The sequence below is a fragment of the Cibotium barometz genome, chromosome 52, assembly GCF_041138505.1.
Source record: "Cibotium barometz isolate CiBa-2024 chromosome 52, ASM4113850v1, whole genome shotgun sequence".
In the NCBI taxonomy this organism is placed as follows: domain Eukaryota; kingdom Viridiplantae; phylum Streptophyta; class Polypodiopsida; order Cyatheales; family Cibotiaceae; genus Cibotium; species Cibotium barometz.
The window spans coordinates 3,337,641-3,356,080 of NC_141097.1; the positions used below are offsets into that span (position 1 = coordinate 3,337,641).

The 18,440-nt window shown below is 46.9% G+C and overlaps 1 protein-coding gene across 1 annotated transcript in view; it reads left to right on the forward strand.

Annotated features, from left to right (window-relative positions):
* Positions 1 to 466: 466 nt before the first annotated feature.
* The window catches only part of LOC147608689 (polyadenylate-binding protein-interacting protein 12-like), a 38,679-nt gene continuing 20,705 nt past the window's right edge, over positions 467 to 18,440 (forward strand). Inside the window, exons 1-8 of the mRNA XM_086788831.1 lie at positions 467 to 1,084; positions 1,288 to 1,401; positions 1,931 to 1,975; positions 2,109 to 2,181; positions 2,288 to 2,400; positions 2,524 to 2,583; positions 2,682 to 2,729; positions 2,821 to 2,889. Coding sequence (XP_086644957.1) covers positions 650 to 1,084; positions 1,288 to 1,401; positions 1,931 to 1,975; positions 2,109 to 2,181; positions 2,288 to 2,400; positions 2,524 to 2,583; positions 2,682 to 2,729; positions 2,821 to 2,889 — 957 coding nt within the window. The 5' untranslated portion in view covers positions 467 to 649. The remainder of the gene's footprint in view (positions 1,085 to 1,287; positions 1,402 to 1,930; positions 1,976 to 2,108; positions 2,182 to 2,287; positions 2,401 to 2,523; positions 2,584 to 2,681; positions 2,730 to 2,820; positions 2,890 to 18,440) is intronic.

Here is an 18,440-nt window from a genome sequence, read left to right on the forward strand (position 1 = left end):
GCAAGCGCTTCCAAAAAGCCAGTAGCGAGAAATATCAAGCATATACACAACATATATGCATAGCAATCAAGCATCATCTACCTACTTTTTTTGTGTGTGTATATATAGAAATAAAACTGAGTACAGCACAAACTCCTAGTAGTTCAACCCCTCAAATATACAAGTTGTGACCAGTAGAAAAGTTAACCCAACTGAAAACCCAACTCTTTGATGACAGAAAACAACGCTCTCTCAGATAGCATCTACCTGCTACCTATGGGTGTCCCCACAAAAGCTTGTGAAGTGAGCCTAAAAGAAGTCTCCCCTCTCGACTAAGGGCTGACTAAGGGCTGGCCAACTCTGTCCACGGGCAGGATTTCAATGGTCGGAGTTAACATTGAATTATTATTGTGTTTGAAAATTGAGACACGCCTGAAAATTATTTGACACACACTACGATGTCCGGGCAGGACAGTCTGCTGAGTTCAGACTGGCTCTCAGAAGAAGATGATGTTGCCCGTGCCATAAGCCCATAGGCATCACCATAGTCATAGATAGGGTCAGCCATAGCCATAGCCATAGCCATAGCCATAGCCAAGCCCTTAGAGCTTGTATTCCTTGTTTGCCTGCTGTACTTTGCCTCTGTTCTGCGCGCTCTGCTTAGCCGGCCATGGTTGTGGTCGAACGTGCTGCATTGGACATGGAGGCCGCTGCAGGGCGGAATTTCTCACCCGAAGAAGCAGATCTCGAAGATCAGCAGCAACACCATCTCCTTCAGCAACGTCAGCAACTCCTTCTGCAGCTCCAGCAGCAGCAGCAGCACCTTCATCACCACCACCACCACCACCATCATCTTCTTCATCACCATCGGCGAGCGCAAGATCAGCTTCTGCAGCCTCCAGGCAGCGATGGCGGTGACGATCCCGTGGATCAAAAGCAGAAGCAGCAGCAGTTCAGTCGCGACATGCGCGAGCTTGAAGATCTCCTCTCCAAGCTCAATCCGCTCGCGCAGGAGTTCTTCCCCCCTTCATCATCGCCATCGCCATTACTCTTATCCAAGAACAACAGCAACCCTGATTCATCCGTTAATGGCAGCAATCGCAAGGTACGCCCTTTTCTCTCATCAATCTGCAATTTTAGGTTTCTTTTTTTCCTCATATCCCATTCTGCAGCAGAAAAGCAATGGATACACTTCTTCTTCCTAGGGTTTTTCCTTTTCTCGTACACCACCCTGCCGCAGAAGAAGAATTTTAGGGTTTCCTTTTTCCACGAGTTTATAATGTCTAGGGTTTTACCTCCCTTCTGCAGCAGAAGAACAATGGCTCCACCCCTGGAAAGCGCCGTGTCAGCCTGAGAACCAGCAGAGCACAGCGGGACGATAGCGTCAGGAGGACTGTCTATGTCTCAGACATTGATCAGCAGGCGAGCTCCATGATGCATGCATCCACTTCTTAAGTATCGTTGTTATTTCCATTCCTTTTTTTTTTTTGGACAGAATAGTATACTTTTACTGAATGATAGGCAACATCCAATGGCGTTTGAGCTTTGGCACCTGCCTTGGGAGTCAAATTCCTTACCAACTGAGCTTTACAGCCAGGAATTCAAATGGATCACTTCCTGAATCAAATCAAATGCTATTTAAAACCATATTTATCTGTTTTTGGACGGTAAATGCTATTGAATGCAAGGAAATCCCCCCTTTTTTGCGTTTTTGGTGGTTGGGGGGGATGCTTGATTGACACACACAGAGATATACACAAACACACACAGACACACGTACACAAAGGCAGATTGTATCACAACGTTTTGGCTGCTTGATGTATTCGTTTGCTTTTGTGCACTTTTTTTTCCCCCTGGGAATGAGATTGACAGCAACAATTGCTTTGGGAAGCAGAAATGATTGCAAATAAATGAAAGCCATGTATGCTGTTTTTCTTGATTTTTCTGTTAGGTCACCGAGGAGCAACTGGCAGCCCTTTTTATCACTTGTGGTCAGGTTGGTTTTGTTTCTCTCTTTGCTGAGGATTTCTGCAAAGGTTGGAGTTAAAACCTTTTTGAACATACGGGCTGTGCACAGAATGCCCTGCCCTGCTAATCAGGAGCAGATTTGTATTTTCACTGCCTAGTAGGTTGTGGATTGCCGTGTGTGTGGAGATCCAAACTCTGTGCTGAGATTTGCCTTTGTAGAGTTTACAGATGAAGGTGAGCTGGAAAACAACATGTGCTGGTTTCTAGCTTTCTAAATGTTCATTGCTTCAACAATTTGAATTGGCACATCATCATGGGTATTTATGGTTTCAATGCACAGAGGGAGCTCGGACAGCATTGAGCCTCGCAGGAACCATGCTGGGCTATTATCCTGTTAGAGTCTTGCCTTCCAAAACTGCAATAGTTCCAGTTAATCCAACTTTTCTTCCCCGGGTAAGAAGTAAAGTTTGTGTTTTTGTAGCACCATTTATTGCTCAAAGTCTGGCTCTTGTACTTGTGCAAGCTTTGCTGGTATATGATGTGTTTTTGGGATGCTTGCACTTCTCCTGTTACCAGTCTGAAGACGAACTTGAAATGTGTGCACGAACGGTTTACTGCGCCAACATTGACAGAAAGGTGAAGCTGTGGATTGGAGCTGCACGTTAGGCTGTGTTTTGTTTCATCATGTTAAGCTTAAGTTCTTTCAAAACATATTATTCCACTTTGGAATGCAGGTGTCACAGAATGAGGTTAAGGTTTTCTTTGAGGCAATATGTGGTGAGGTAAAGGTTACATTTTCAGAGCATCTGCTTGTTAAATCAAAAGGCTCTTGATGGCGTGCTTATCTAACATTCAACATTTTGAATGGGACAGGTTGCAAGATTGAGATTATTAGGGGATTACCATCATGCAACGCGGATCGCTTTTGTAGAGTTTGTCATGGTGAGCCATGAACCCCACCCATTTATAATATTGTTACTAGTTTAGTTGGGTTCTCAATATCGTCTCTTCTTGTATTCTGAGAATGTAAATTGAGCATCCTCTTTGTTTGTGAGGGGAGGAAAGATAATATCAAAACATTGGAAGGCCTCTAGTGCGAGGTGGTTAGATTCTACTAACAGTTGGAGGCTAGGAACTATTGCCCTTTATATGTTATTGCTCTTAGGTGGTGATGGTCATTTGAGGCTGACTAAGGAAGACTAGTGGCTGCTGGAGATTGCAGAGTTGTTGCCTTGGTGGTGGCAAGTTGCCAAGGTTCCAATTGCCAAGGCATGGGGTGCTTATGGATGTGTTTGATGCTTAAGGAGACACGTTGATAAGTGGTTAAGGGGTTAGAGCCTTATGCACCAAGGGTGTTTGAGATAGGAAAGATAATCAAATTTTTATGGTATGGCTTTCTTCCAGATTATCTCCTCACAAGGCTTATCTCCCCTATCTTTCAACACAAAAACAAGTCAAAGGCTTTCACATGCATCATGCCTGACTTGGATGTATGTGTCATACTAGGGAAAATAGGAGTGGTCAGGTTAATGCGCACTCCAGCCTTCAACCTACAGAGTTCAGCCCTGAACTAGTTCAGAGATTAGCAGAAAGAGGGGAGATCTCCAGGTCTTTATACTCAGCAAGGATTCATGCAGATATGTAGGAGATTAGCAGAAAGAGGGGAGATCTCCAGGTCTTTATACTCAGCAAGGATACATGTAGATATGTAGGAGAAGAGCTGTCAGACTGCTTAAGGGTTTTGTCACACAGCATTGCAGCCACTTTGTACTTTTGTTCTCATTCTTTGTGTTTTGAGATTGATTTGAGGCCTAGTTTTGCTGGTCATTATTCCCCCCTTAATCATGTTTGTGTTCGTTTGTTTTGAGGTTACTGGTTGGTTCTGTCTTTTAAACTAAACTGAAGCGTTGGTTGGTTTTGTCACATCAATGCTTTTATTTTCCTCTAAGAGGGCATTTGTAATGACAGTCACTGTTTTGATCTCCAAGTCATACAGCCTTTTCTTCAATCCATGTATGTAAACAGCTTTGACTATTCTGTGACCGGCCTACTGGTTGTTGATGTAACACTTCAGCACATCGAAGTCGATTGATTGCAGATCTCCATGTGGCCATTTGCCTGTGGGTGAAAAGCATTGGAAAAATTCAGCTCAGTATTGAAGTTATGAAACAATGCATGACAGAAATGACTAGTGAACTTTGCATCTTGGTCTAATACGATGGTATGATGAAAGACCACCGACGAGGTAACAAAAAATGAATAAGTAATCAAGCTATGTCTTTGGCAGTTACATTTGACCAAGATCAACATCACAAACTTACTAAATTTACTGACTGAAGTCAAAGGTTGTCACGTGCACGCCTGTGCCATGGCTAATCTTCGGCATGAACTGTCTAAATCCCTGAATAGTGCAGCAGTTAGCAGTAGCATCATCATTAATGTCATCATCATCAGCAGTAGCACCATTTATGTTCACAGCATCATCATCACCAACATCATCTACAGCATTGGAGGGTCTGGATGACCTGTCGGCAGCCTTCAGGTGGGTGCAGGAGGCAGGTGGCTGATGCCCAGTTACTGGCCGACAGCAGGGGACTTTAAGTGCAGCATTAAATATATTAAAAGGTGGTTTTTGTCCAGCAGATATGGCCGATAGCTGGCAGCTGTCTGACCAGCATTCTAGGAGCATATATAAGCATCTCATCATTTTCAGCATTCATCAAGTCATTTTTCAGAAGTTCACTCATTCATTAGTCACATTAGTGAAGTCATGTAGAAGGGCGAGGGTCACCCCTATGGGGCTGACCATAGCGCTAAGTCATGTACAAGCATTAAGCAACCTTTTTGTACCATATTAATACAGAAAAACTTTGACCCCAATCTCTCTTCTTCTCTCTCCTCTGTCTTAATCATCTTAAATTCAGCTTAATCAGGCTTAGGGCTGTGATTAATACAACAAGGCTTCTGCCCATGCGACAAACATTGTTGTGTGTTCCTTTTCCCTGAGCTTGGATGCAAGCTTGCCACGAAATTAGGTCCATTGGGGATGGGCAAGGGCTGCAATATTTTTGCTTGCTTCCCATGGGACATACATGTTCACTTTCTGACAAACAGGACGATGTCTTGCACATACGTGAAGACATCGCACCTCATCTTTTGGCCAGTAAAAGTATTGTTCCAACTTCTCCAATGTCTAATTCATGCCTTGATGATCGCCAATGTGATGACATCATGCATATTGTGAAGAAGTTGTTCTTGAAAATTCTTCAAGTCACACAATCGATCCTCATAAATGAGCCAACTGTCAGGAATCAAGAAGTGATTTGGTCCTGTGGGTTCTTTTGTCTGAGCACATTGTGTGCCAAACTCCTCGAAGTCCATATATTTGTGCTTTATCTTATGTAAACCATGACTCTACGTGTATAATAGTGGTATAAATAGTAGAAATTGTCCCTTTCTTGCTAAGCGCATGTGCCATTGATTTGGCTTTTTTCGAGAATGTACTTAATTATATCATTGTCATGTGCATGCACATGAACATGTCTAATCCCAAGCTTATCCCTGATTTCAGTTGATAAAACAACAAGATTGGAGCAGTAGCAGTTGTCTCAGGCATAAGGAGGGTATAGGTGTGGACCAGAACCTTGTTGGCTAGGTGTAGAAGGTCAAGGACCTCCAGTTGGCAGCATATATATATATTGGTGTACATAGAACTTGTAATTCCACTGGTGTGTGTGGAATGTTTGGTTGAACACAATGCCAATCGGTATGCTTAAATTTACTAAGATTTAATGGACAAGAAGCACAATACAAAATGTAATTTGTTGAATTGACAAGAGACGCACAATGAGCCGGAATATTGCCCCCCCCTCCCCCCTCCAATAATATTTATTGATCTTGGGAGAATCAAGTACATAATGTCATGGGCATTCTTACCAGATTTGAAGATCTTCAACTCACACTACGTTGTGAATCAGCTTGAGGAGATCTTGGAGAGGCACAAAGCCACCTTCCCACACCCGGCGTATCTGCAGAGCCTTCTACCGGCGAACCCCATGCTCGATATCCTTGATGGCCCCCTCCCCCTAAGACTCTTCCATCGCGAAGACTTCCACTGACATTTGAATGAGTGCACACATCGGATTTTTGTTGTAATTTTTGGTCTTTTTGCTGAAAACCCTAATTTCAGCCTTCCTTTCTCAAGTTGAACCATAGGGGAAGCTTTCTTAGGATTCCCTTTATCCTCTTGAAGACTTTTGTCGTGAAGGATCGCGACAAATCGAAGATTCCAACACTCCAAACGCTTCCATCTTGAAGACTTCTGTTGTCATTGACTCCTTGCACTTGGTAAGCATTTGATGCTTAAATATGGAAGCAAGTAGCAGGAGGGAGGAATCGGACTCCATGATCATGTACCTTGTGTAGTGTTCTCTTGTCCTACGTGCTCTATTGCAGATTGTTGCTACCCTGTGTTGGTGAAACAATAGAGAGCAGATGGTAAGGAACATGGGCACTTGAGAGGGTAGTGTGAGTTGCAAGTCTACATTGACAACCACATTGTTTGCAATACTTTATTCATATGCATTGGTATGGAAATCTGGTTAGAAATGCTCATGACACTATGTACTTGATTCTCCCAAGATCAATATACTTTATTTGAGGGAGGGGCCGGCCGTTCCGGCTCATTGTGCGTCTCTTGTCAATTCAGTAAATTACTTCTTATATTAAGCATGTTGTCCATTAAATCTTGGTGTATTTAAGTGTATCGATTAGCATTGTGTTCAACCAAGTTACAACGACAATGCCGGTTTTGCATGCGAGATTTGGAAGGGAAGTCAAAGGACAAAGGGGCAAGCTCATCCGCCAAAGTTGTGGACTGAGGTTTTATCACCTTGATTGATCTTAAGTCTGAGACTCTCTCTCTAGTGGTTGAACAGGCTTTTCTTCTTGTCCCCACTCTCCTCAGTGGATTTTGGATAGCAGTGCCACACAACACATGACTTATTCGAGCGCTAAATCCCTCAACCTGTTTGTCTACTGAAGTGAGTGGGAAACAAGCCCGTTGAATAGCGTGTTTCGTGATCACATCTTCCCTCTCGTCGCTGTCGAACAAGACAATGACTCTCTGGCCACCTATGTAGCCAAAGGTCTTGAGAAACTCATTGCGCTCATACTCTTGGTCCCGGGTGCCCTTTTTCTTATCTTCGAGCTCCCGGCTGACAATGTCACGATTTGAAGAACTAGCGGCATCTTGGGTGGTTTGTGTGGGAGCCTTGCTCACCACTGAAGCGATCGAGGCTAGAGGTGTGGTCTTGAAGGGGGGTTTCTTAGGACACTCCCTAGAGGTATGCCTTATTGTATGACAATAAAAGCATCAGCCCTCTTTTTTGTACTGGTTCTGCTCATCTTGGCTATGCCTACCATTGGTCTTGCCTCCATGCGCTTTGTGGTATGTAGTAAGTGTTGGTGCATTAGACATGTTCTTGGCGCCAGAGGCTCCTGTGCTTTGTCTTGGCCAAGACCCCGCTTGGTTCTGGCCGTTGGCATGGGCAGGAGTTGCTGTGGGCGTTGTGGGCTTGGAAGTTTTGGCCTTGCCACTGTTGTACTTCGTCTCGGCACTCTGCGCGGGCCCTAGTGCCTGTTCGAAAGTTGATGGTTCAAACATACGCACATCATTTCTTCACCAAAAGGCAAAGCTTTGATACCACTATAACATGCAGAAGCTGACAAATTGTCAAATCCCCATAGATCTTCTCGTGATCGTTCTTGGTACGAGACTCGAATCCTGCAAACAAACAAACATTAAGGGGGGTGTAGGCCTGACTCACCTCCCACAACCATGACAGCCGTGGGCAAGCCCACAGTCTTGGCTGTTCCCACCGAGCCACGAGCTGAGCTAACTAGGTTGACGTACGGACCAATCTCCACCTCGCGACGTCCCATACTGCCACGAAGCTACCCTCGTGGGCCTCGAGATTGCTGTCGGCCTCAATTGCGTAAAGCATGTGCACGTCTGTACTAGATCCAGGCTCCAAGACCATAGAGCTCTCACAAAACACGCAAGACTCTATATGACTAATGACGAACCTTGGCCACCCTTTTATAGGCTCTTGGCCGGTCATCGGGTGTCCACACTTGGGTGCCCGCCCGTCCATACTTGGGTGCCCGCCCGTTAGTATATCCCTAACTCAGCTCGCCAATCAGCCTGTCTAGCTCCAAGCTTCCCCAAACCTCGAAGCTTTTCTTGTGTGCGTGTAGCACACGGTAGATACACACTATGCACATGACACAAATGAGGATCATATTTTGATAAATACTTTCAGCCCTTGGTTCTTGATGATGAAGAGAACAATGTAGAGAAGATAAGAGAGAGAGAGAGAGAGAAAGAAAGAAAGAAAGAAAGCTGTATTAATGTCTACTAGAGGCCGAACTCGACCTATGAGACAAATCAATGTACAACTGTCAATGTCTTCTGGATGTCCATAAAAAAAAGAACAAAATGAACAGGAAATAAACTATGAAAGTATTGAGCTAGTGGGGGGGGTGTGATGGATGGAGCACTACTGCTAGAGGCTTGATATGCAACCTATATGCATAGGGTGTACAAGAATGCAATGCAGATCTGTCTAGCTCCAACCAGTACCATAATGGGGGTGTAATATGTGATACATAGGCGATAGCAAGGCAAAAATACCTCGGAGCATGATCTCCGTGTGTGAGTGTAAGTGAGCTACCCGCTCTTGGATATGGTGCTGATGTCGAGCCCGTATCTCTGTGATCTCCCTCTGATGTAGTCTGGGAGCCTGGTAGCCTGGTGCTCTCGGTCTCCATCTGGCTTGGAGGTCCGTAGTGCGCTGAAGTGTAACCCCCTCTTTTGTCAGGGTAGGCACTGGGATAGATCTCTGGAAGAAATCAGTGAGCTGGAGCTGTCGCCCACCTCTCCCTGTGGTATGAGTCCGTATCAGTGTCTTTGTGGTGCTGTGTCTCTAATAAGCATTGGCCAAATCTACACTGGTCTGTGGACTCCATGATCTGGCGGAGTGAGGGATGTCCACTGAAGATGGTGGTGTATCTCTCTCTAATGACACTATATGCTCTGCATCTGCATACATAATGTTCCTCACTCTCAACCTCCTCTTGGCATAGTCTGCATATCCTCTCTGCTTTGGGGATCCGTGCTGCCCTACCTGCCTCAATCTCAAGCTGGTGATGACACTCTGAGCTGGCCAATCGCCACTCGAGCACTGTGAGGCATGTACACATCCATGTATCCAGGTCTCTGTATGAATCCATCCGTTGAGATACGTATAAACTGATCTCTGTAGTATAGCATCTTTGGCAGTAGAGGTTGACTGGGTGTAATCCAAGTCTCTTGAGTGTATCGTTGCCATAAATCCTGTCGAAGGACTCTGTTCCTCTCACTGTGAGAGAGCTGGATGTGTGGTGCATGTATATCATACTGGAAAGGTGGCAGGTGATCTATGTCGAGACCATGCTCAGTGAGCCACTGTATCATTTGTGAATGCGATGATCTCCTATCTCCGCTCTCTGCGAGCTGCCTGGACGCCTTAAAAGCTCTATGTGAGAGTCGATCTAATGGCATATCTCTGATCCTCTGTATGAAGCAGATCGTCTGGAAGAGGGCCTCTACTAGCATAGGAGGTGCAACAAACTCCGTCCGGACAATGTCATGTGGGACGGAGGGTTTGTTGCAGATCATCTGTGAGAGCATGAGAATCTGAGGCCTCTCTATCTGAGACAATGTGGAGGTGGCGAGCCCAGGTGCCCATACTGCTGCAACATACATCAAAGCAGGGGTGACTAGTGTGTCAAACAACCACTCCTTTGTGTGAGAGAAACAGGAATTAGGGTTAGGTCATGTGGGAGACATACACAGAGAAGCAAGGGAGAGAGAGAGAGAGAGAGTTGTGGGGATAAGTCAACTCATCAATAGCATGAGTGTGTGACTCCCCTATCACACATGTATATTGCACTAGTACACATAGTGCACTTAGTACATTAAAAGTACTAAGTGTACTATGTACTATAACTTATGGGCTTGTACACACTATAAGGGTGGGCATAACGCCTTTACCCCAACAACCTCCCACTTAAAGGCAAAGTGCCCTTAAATGAAGGAAAAGAAAAATCAGCATGTACATGATAATATACAAGACCATATCAAGGCTGAAAATGGCCTCATCCAATGCCCATCAAGTGTCTGCAATGAGCAAACCGCTCCGGAGGCAAACTCTTTGTCAACAGATCAGCCGGGTTGTCATCTGTATGAATCTTAACAAGCTGAATTTGCTTGTTCTCTATCACCTCTCTGATGAAGTGATACTTCACATCCACATGCTTCGTCTTTGCATGAAAGACAGGGTTCTTTGCCAACTGGATGGCACTCTGATTGTCACAATGCAACAATGGAATATTCCCTGTATAACCCAAATCAACCACTAACCGAGATAGCCATAATGCCTCCTTGCAAGCCTCTGTGGCTGCAATATACTCGGCCTTTGTAGTAGATAAGGCAGTGCACTTCTGCATCCTGGATATCCATGACACAGCACCTCTTGTGAATGTAAACACATAACCGGTAGTAGACTTCCGGTTATCTGGATGACCGGCATAATCCGAATCTGTGTAACCATGCACTAATGCATCCTGTTTGCCAAAACAAATGCACATATCCTGTGTGCCCTTCAGGTATCTCATGACACCTTTCACTGCTTCCCAATGCTTCTTGCCAGGGTTGGCCATGTATCTAGAAACCACTCCCACTGCAAATGCAATGTCCGGCCTAGTAGCAACCATGGCATACATGAGACTGCCACAAGCTGAAGCATACGGAATCTTGGCCATATCAACCCTGTCTCTATCTGACTGTGGGCTGTCCATAGCATTGAGTTTCACATATGGAGGCAAAGGAGTACTAGTCTTCTTCCCCCCGTCCATATTGAACCTCTGCAAGACTTTGCCAATGTATTCCTTCTGAGACAAATACAACACATGCTGATTTCTGTCCCGAAGTATCCGCATACCCAAGATGTGATTTGCATCACCCAAATCCTTCATATCAAAGGTTTGATGCAGCCTCTGCTTCAAGGCATCCATCTCCTTACGAGATTTCCCGGCAATCAACATATCATCAACATACAAGATGAGAATCAATAGACTGCCATCCAAAGCTTTCTTGGTGTACAAGCAGTGATCTATGTCACTTCTCCTGAATTTCTGAGATTTCATGAATGTATCAAATTTATGATACCATTCTCTTGGTGCCTGTTTGAGTCCATAAAGACTCTTTTTCAGCTTGCATACAAGCTTCTCCTTTCCACTCACTGCATAACCCTCTGGCTGCTGCATATATATCTCCTCATGGAGATCACCGTGAAGAAAAGCAGTCTTCACATCCATCTGAATCAAGTCCAGATCATCATGCGCAACCAAAGCCAACACAGCTCTAAGTGTGGTCATTTTGACCACTGGAGAGAAGATCTCCTCAAAGTCCACACCATATTCCTGCTTGGAGCCCTTAGCCACTTGTATCTTGGCTTTGCATCTGGTGCAACTTTGAGCCTGTATACCCACTTGCATGGCAAAACCTTCTTGCCTGCAGGCAAATGCACCAACTTCCATGTTTCATTTTTATGCAGAGAATCCATCTCTGACTTCATGGCACGCTCCCATAGAGCTGTAATGTGCGGAAGCTTCGGAGAAGGATCGGTACTTCAAAACTCAGAAAACAGCACTCTTTTCGCGACGGAATTAACGCACAAACTGAAAGACGATGTGCAGAAAATAGAGAGAGAAAGGGGAGATGGAGAGGACACAGTATTGGGTCCCAATTACCCTCTGTAGGGCCCCCACCACGGATGGTGTATTTGCTTTATTAGAATGATGTAAATCTGGAAACAAATACAAAGTACTTGACCTTTTCTTGGCTGGAAAACCTGCCCTTGACCTTCAGTCCTTCACCCCTTTGCTTTAGCAAACCCTTGGCTGTCCTGGCCCTTGAATGCTTGGAGCTCTTGGTGAATTATGAGATGGATGAAATGAATTATGACTTGGGCTTTTATACCCCTCCTACCATCCAGTCGGCCTGCTCATAACAGCCCCACGACTGAGTTATAATCATTAATTGTTTCACACTCAATAAAGTGTTTTCACACTTGTTTGATGGCTGTCCAGCCTGCGCACAAGTTCTGGGCAGCACCCTGACTACTGGCCACCATGCGCATGGGTGTGGGACTGCCTCCCACACCTGGCCGACTGGCTGGGCAGGGATTCTACCCCTGTCGGCTGCCTGTCCAGCAGCCCTAGGACTGGCCGACTGCCCTTCCAGCCCTTGCCTTGGCTGGTGGGCAAGGCTTGGGCCCTCCTGGCCCTTTGGGGGTGGTTCTATACCTCCTCCATGCCCATTCTACAAGTGCAATTGCAAACACCTACACTGAGGTAGCCCTATGGGCTGGCCCCATCTCTACATGCAAACTACATGCCTACAGATGTCTGGCATCCAGTTGCAAACCAGATACACAGAACATCTGACATCATTCCAGAGGGAGACTCACAGCGCGGACTGGCACTGCTTCATGTGCAGGACAATGCACACCTGACCTTGGACTCATGTGCAGGACAATGCACACCTGACCTCGGACGACTGAGATGGATCCCTGGCTGACTCGTCCCGGACTGGGCTCACATGGGACCAGTTCACCATCCCAGGTCCTGCACCTTCTGTACAGAATGTCCACGTGGCATCCAAGTGCGGGATGCACGTGACATCCCCTTCTGCTTAACTTGACGGAAGCTGCATAGCCTCCAAATAATCCGTCAATAAAGCCGGATAATCTTCGAAAAATTCTTTGTCGAGCCATACCGCTTCATGAGTTCCTCGGTCCTGAAACTTCGTGAGGAACTGTCGTAGTCTTCGGCCGGAGCCATGCTTGAAACGGTGCAGAAGGATCTGTTCTGGAACCATTACCTCTGCTTCATCAATGATGTCTGGTTCCGCTTCGTCTGTGACCTCTGAAGGGGGTGGACCTGCATATGGCTTTAACCAACTGACATGAAATACATCGTGCATAGTCCAACTCGGAGGTAGCTTTAACTGCATAGACACCTCATTAATCTTTTTCCGGATAGGGAATGGTCCGAAGCTCCTGAAAGACAACTTTGGGCATCGCTTGCCCACCTGCTTTAATCTTTGCTTCATAATCCGAAGATATATCCAATCTCCTTCCGAAAACTTCATGTCCCTTCGGTCTTTATTGGCCTGTCGAGTGTAGGCCTCTTGCGCTTTAGCCAATTTGTCTTTGACGGACTCTAGGATCTCCTGGTAAGACTCCGTCACTCTGTTCGCCTCCGGTACTGAAGACGACGTCCTGGTTAACAACGACTGGAAAGGCCTTCCAAACGCTGCCTCATATGGAGTCCTGCCAATAGCTGAAGAAAAAGAGTCATTTAAAACAGCTTGAACTAAAGGCAAAAACGATTCCCACTTACCTTGCTGATCGTGGACATAACACTTCAGCACATCAAAGGCCAACTGGTTGTATATCTCTGTCTGGCCATCTGTCTGTGGGTGGAATGCACTGGAAAAATTCAACTTAGTACCAAAATTATCAAACAATGCCCTCCAAAAATGACTGGTAAACTTGGCATCTCGGTCTGACACTATGGTCCTAGGAATCCCACCAATCGGGTACCAATGCCGAATGAATAGCTGGGCAACATCCTCGGCGGTCACATTGGCCCCGCAAGGAATAAGCATCACAAATTTGCTGAACCTGTCAACAATAGTCAAACACTGTGTATTACGCTTACTCGGACTGGGAGGCAGATTTGTGACAAAGTCCATCGAAATGTCTTGGAAAGGACCCTCAGGAATTGGCAAAGGCTGTAACAACCCTATCTTCTTTCCACGAGGAGCTTTCACCTTTTGACAAATGTCACAGCGTTGTACATATGTAAACACATCACGCCTCATCTTTGGCCAATAGTATTGCCGTTCTAATTTCTCCAAAGTCGAATTCATGCCCCTATGACCACCTGTAATGGCGTCATGGGCATCATGGAGAAGAGCTGCCCGGAATGATTTCATGACACACAGTCGGCCTTTGTAGTAAAGCCAACCATCGAGTATCAGAAAATGGCATGGTCCTGTGGCATCCAATGCCCGTTCCCCACTGTGTACCGAATTCCTCGGAATCCGCGTACGTGTGCTTCATGTCTTCTAGTCCTGTACCAACAAGGTCCAGTCTAGTGGTCTGAATCGCAGCTACTTGTCCCTTCCTGCTCAAAGCATCGGCCACTGGATTGGCCTTTCCTGGAAGGTACTCAATCATGCCACCAAACTGCTGGAATATCTGACTCCAGCGGTGCTGTCGATCACTCCACTGTGCACTTGGCATCGTCTGAATCCAGCGCAGTGCCTGATGGTCAGTGCGAACCTCAAAGTCACGGCCATACAGGAAATGTTTCCAATGTTTCAAGGCCTGAATGACTGCTAGGAGTTCACGATCGTAGACTGAGTAATTCTTTTCGGCGGGCAGTAACTTACGAGACATGTAAGCTACTGGATGACCATTCTGTTGCAACACACCTCCAATTGCGATGTTACTCGCATCGGTGATCACCTGAAATGGTTCGTCCCATGAGGCAAGGGCTAGACAAGGCGCTTCTGACAAAGCCACCTTGAGGTTCTGGAATGCCTCCAACGCTCGTGGAGTCATTCGAATCTTTTGCCTCCTTGTTTTCACTCCCTTTAGCAGATCGGTGAGGTCTGCCGAGAGATCAGAAAACTTGTCAATGTGGGTGGAATATGCCTGGCATATACCCACAAATGATCTAATGTCATAAGCAGTCTGAGGTACTTCCCAGTTAACAATCTCGGCCACTTTAGCCGGATCAAGTCGAATGCCTTCGGCACTGATTATATATCCCAAGTAATGTACCTGGAACAGATAAAATTCTGACTTCTTTTCATTGATATAGAGCTCGTTGCTTTCCAGCAACTTAAGGACTTTCTCCACATCAATGTCATGCTGCTCAACTGTAGCTGAAAATATGAGTATATCGTCCAGAAATATGAACACACACACTCCGATCAACTCCCGGAAAATACGCATCATCATGCGATTAAATGTAGCTGGGGCGTTCGTCAAACCAAATGGCATGACCACAAATTCATAGTGGGCCCGTTCTGTACGGAAAGCTGTCTTGGGGATGTCCCCCTCAACAATCCGAACCTGGTGGTACCCACTCTTTAAATCCAATTTAGAGAACACCTTAGCTCCATTCAGCCTCTCGAGAATGTAGTCAATTCGAGGCATCGGGAATCGGCTCTTGATAGTCAGCTTGTTGAGTGCACGATAATCGACACACAACCGAGAAGACCCATCTTTCTTCTTGACAAATAAGATCGGTGCTGCAAACGGCGACACGCTGGGGCGGATGAAGCCAGCTTGCAACAATTCTTGGAGTTGGCGGTCCAACTCCGATTCCATTGCCTTAGAAAGGCGATACGGAAACTTGCTCGGGGGTTCCGAGCCTGGGAGGAGGTCAATCTTGTGATCCTCCGGTCTGGACGGGGGAAGCTGGGGAGGGAGACTGTCCCGAAGAAAAATTTTCTGGAACTTTCCATGGAGAACCGAGTACTTCTCGGAAGCACTGGCCACCGTCTGGGCTGTCTGGATGTAAATCATCGCACACTGTGCGCCTTTCCTGACTGCTCGCTTAGCCTGCAAGTGGCTTATGAGCGGAAAGTTTGGAATACCTGGCTCACACTTAATGGTCACCGGGGTGTTTGACACATTCCGATCAATCTGGAATGTGTGCTTGTCCCACTTGACATCTGGGAGAAACTTGTGAAACCACTGGATACCCAAAATTATGTCTGCTCCTACAAGAGGGGCAACCATAAAATCACGCACAAACTCTATGCCCTGAATGACTAATTTAGCACCTAGAGCTTCATACTTGACGCTCGTAGTCATACCTGTGCTAAAACCCTCAACTTGTTTGTCCACCGGAGTTAGCTCGAAACGGGCACGCCTAGCGGCCTCTTCCGTGATCACATCCTCCGTGCTGCCGCTGTCAAACAAGACAACGACTCTCTGGCCACCTATGTAGCCAAAGGACTTGAGCAATTCGTTGCGCTCATACTCCTGGTCATGGGCGCCCTTCTGCTTATCTTCGAGCTCCCGGCTAATAATTGCTCCAACAGAAGCACCGGGGGTTGAAGAACTAGGGGTAGCCACTGGGGTCTGTGTGGGAGCTGTGCTCACCACGGAAGCTGTGGAGGCGGCGGCGGGCTTTGGAGGCTTCTTCGGACAATCCCGAGAAGTATGTCCTTTTGTGTGACAAAAGTAACATCTACCCTCCTTCCTGTACTGAGCAAGCTCCTCAGCACTCAACTTGCCACCTGTCTTGCCTGCCTCCGCTTTTTGGTCTGGAGTAAGCTTAGACGCATTGTTCGAGTTCTTGGAGCCAGAGGCTCCCGGGCTCTGTCCTGGGGAAGACCCCGTCTGGTTCTGGCTTTTGCCCCCCGAGGTGTTAGCCTTGGGAGAAGCCGGCTGGGAAGTCTTGGGCTTGCCACCATTGTGTTTCATTTCTGCACTCTGCGCAAGCGAGAGTGCGTCCTCAAAGGTGGCTGGCCTAAACATACGCACCTCCCATTGGATTTGCGTGTCCAGGCCATACAAAAACTGCCCTTTCTTGTCCGCATCAGATAAGCCTAATTGTAGACACAAGGTCGAAATTCTATTGGCAAACTGAAGGACTGGTTGCGCATTCTGACGCGCACCCCTGAACTCGTCTTCGAGTCGCTCAAGGTAGTGGGGCGGTAAAAACCGTTGCTTAAGGTCACGGACGAACTCGTCCCACACATAAGCTGCCATACCTGATCTGGTGTGGGCATGAGCCCACTGGGTCCACCAAGGAATGGCCTCACCTTCCAAATACCAACTGGCTAAGATCACTTTGTCAATATCTGATTTCCTAACTGCGGCAAAGTAAGCTTCAAATTGATGTAACCATGAATACAGAGTAGTGGGATCGAGTTTACCATTATACTTACTGAAGTTCATTTTCTCGGGAAAATGATTCGAGGGCGCCGCCGGTGTCAATCTGGCGTCCAAAGCTCGGAGGTAACGCTCGTGTTCCACTCGTCGCATGGCTTCGTCTTCTCGTTGTCGAATCTCCAATGCCCGTATCTGCATCTCAAGCAAGGAGCTTGACTGCGGCTGTGACCCCTCGAGAGGGTCCCTGTGACGAGGATCTGGTATCTGGGGTACGGAAGGAGAGGGAGGCGGAGATGGAAAACGCGACGCTGGAGAGCGAGAACGCTCCTCCAGAGCCAAAATCCGCGCCTTCTGCTCGTCCAACTTGGTTGTCTGGTCTGCGATTGCTCGCATCATCTGCTGGAACATGTCTTGTACACTCAAGCCGGGTGCCCGAGCTGGGCTGCCTGGTGCACTCTGGTCCCATGGTTCTGGTTCTCTCTCGTCGCCAAAGCTCGCCATAGCGGGAATCTGCAGTTCCTTTCCGGAACGCAATCTGACCATCCACTATCTGTGTGGGAGACTTCCGGAGGCTTCCGGAGGCTAAAAACCAACCGTCCTTCGAGGGACAGGAGTCACTCCGAAAGGGGTAGTCCACCGGCGTCTAAAAACCAACCACACGAGCGAAAAAATTTTCTGGTTTTCTTTGCTGAATCTTCGTCCTTGAAGTAGGCTCTGATACCACTGTAATGTGCGGAAGCTTCGGAGAAGGATCGGTACTTCAAAACTCAGAAAACAGCACTCTTTTCGCGACGGAATTAACGCACAAACTGAAAGACGATGTGCAGAAAATAGAGAGAGAAAGGGGAGATGGAGAGGACACAGTATTGGGTCCCAATTACCCTCTGTAGGGCCCCACCACGGATGGTGTATTTGCTTTATTAGAATGATGTAAATCTGGAAACAAATACAAAGTACTTGACCTTTTCTTGGCTGGAAAACCTGCCCTTGACCTTCAGTCCTTCACCCCTTTGCTTTAGCAAACCCTTGGCTGTCCTGGCCCTTGAATGCTTGGAGCTCTTGGTGAATTATGAGATGGATGAAATGAATTATGACTTGGGCTTTTATACCCCTCCTACCATCCAGTCGGCCTGCTCATAACAGCCCCACGACTGAGTTATAATCATTAATTGTTTCACACTCAATAAAGTGTTTTCACACTTGTTTGATGGCTGTCCAGCCTGCGCACAAGTTCTGGGCAGCACCCTGACTACTGGCCACCATGCGCATGGGTGTGGGACTGCCTCCCACACCTGGCCGACTGGCTGGGCAGGGATTCTACCCCTGTCGGCTGCCTGTCCAGCAGCCCTAGGACTGGCCGACTGCCCTTCCAGCCCTTGCCTTGGCTGGTGGGCAAGGCTTGGGCCCTCCTGGCCCTTTGGGGGTGGTTCTATACCTCCCCCATGCCCATTCTACAAGTGCAATTGC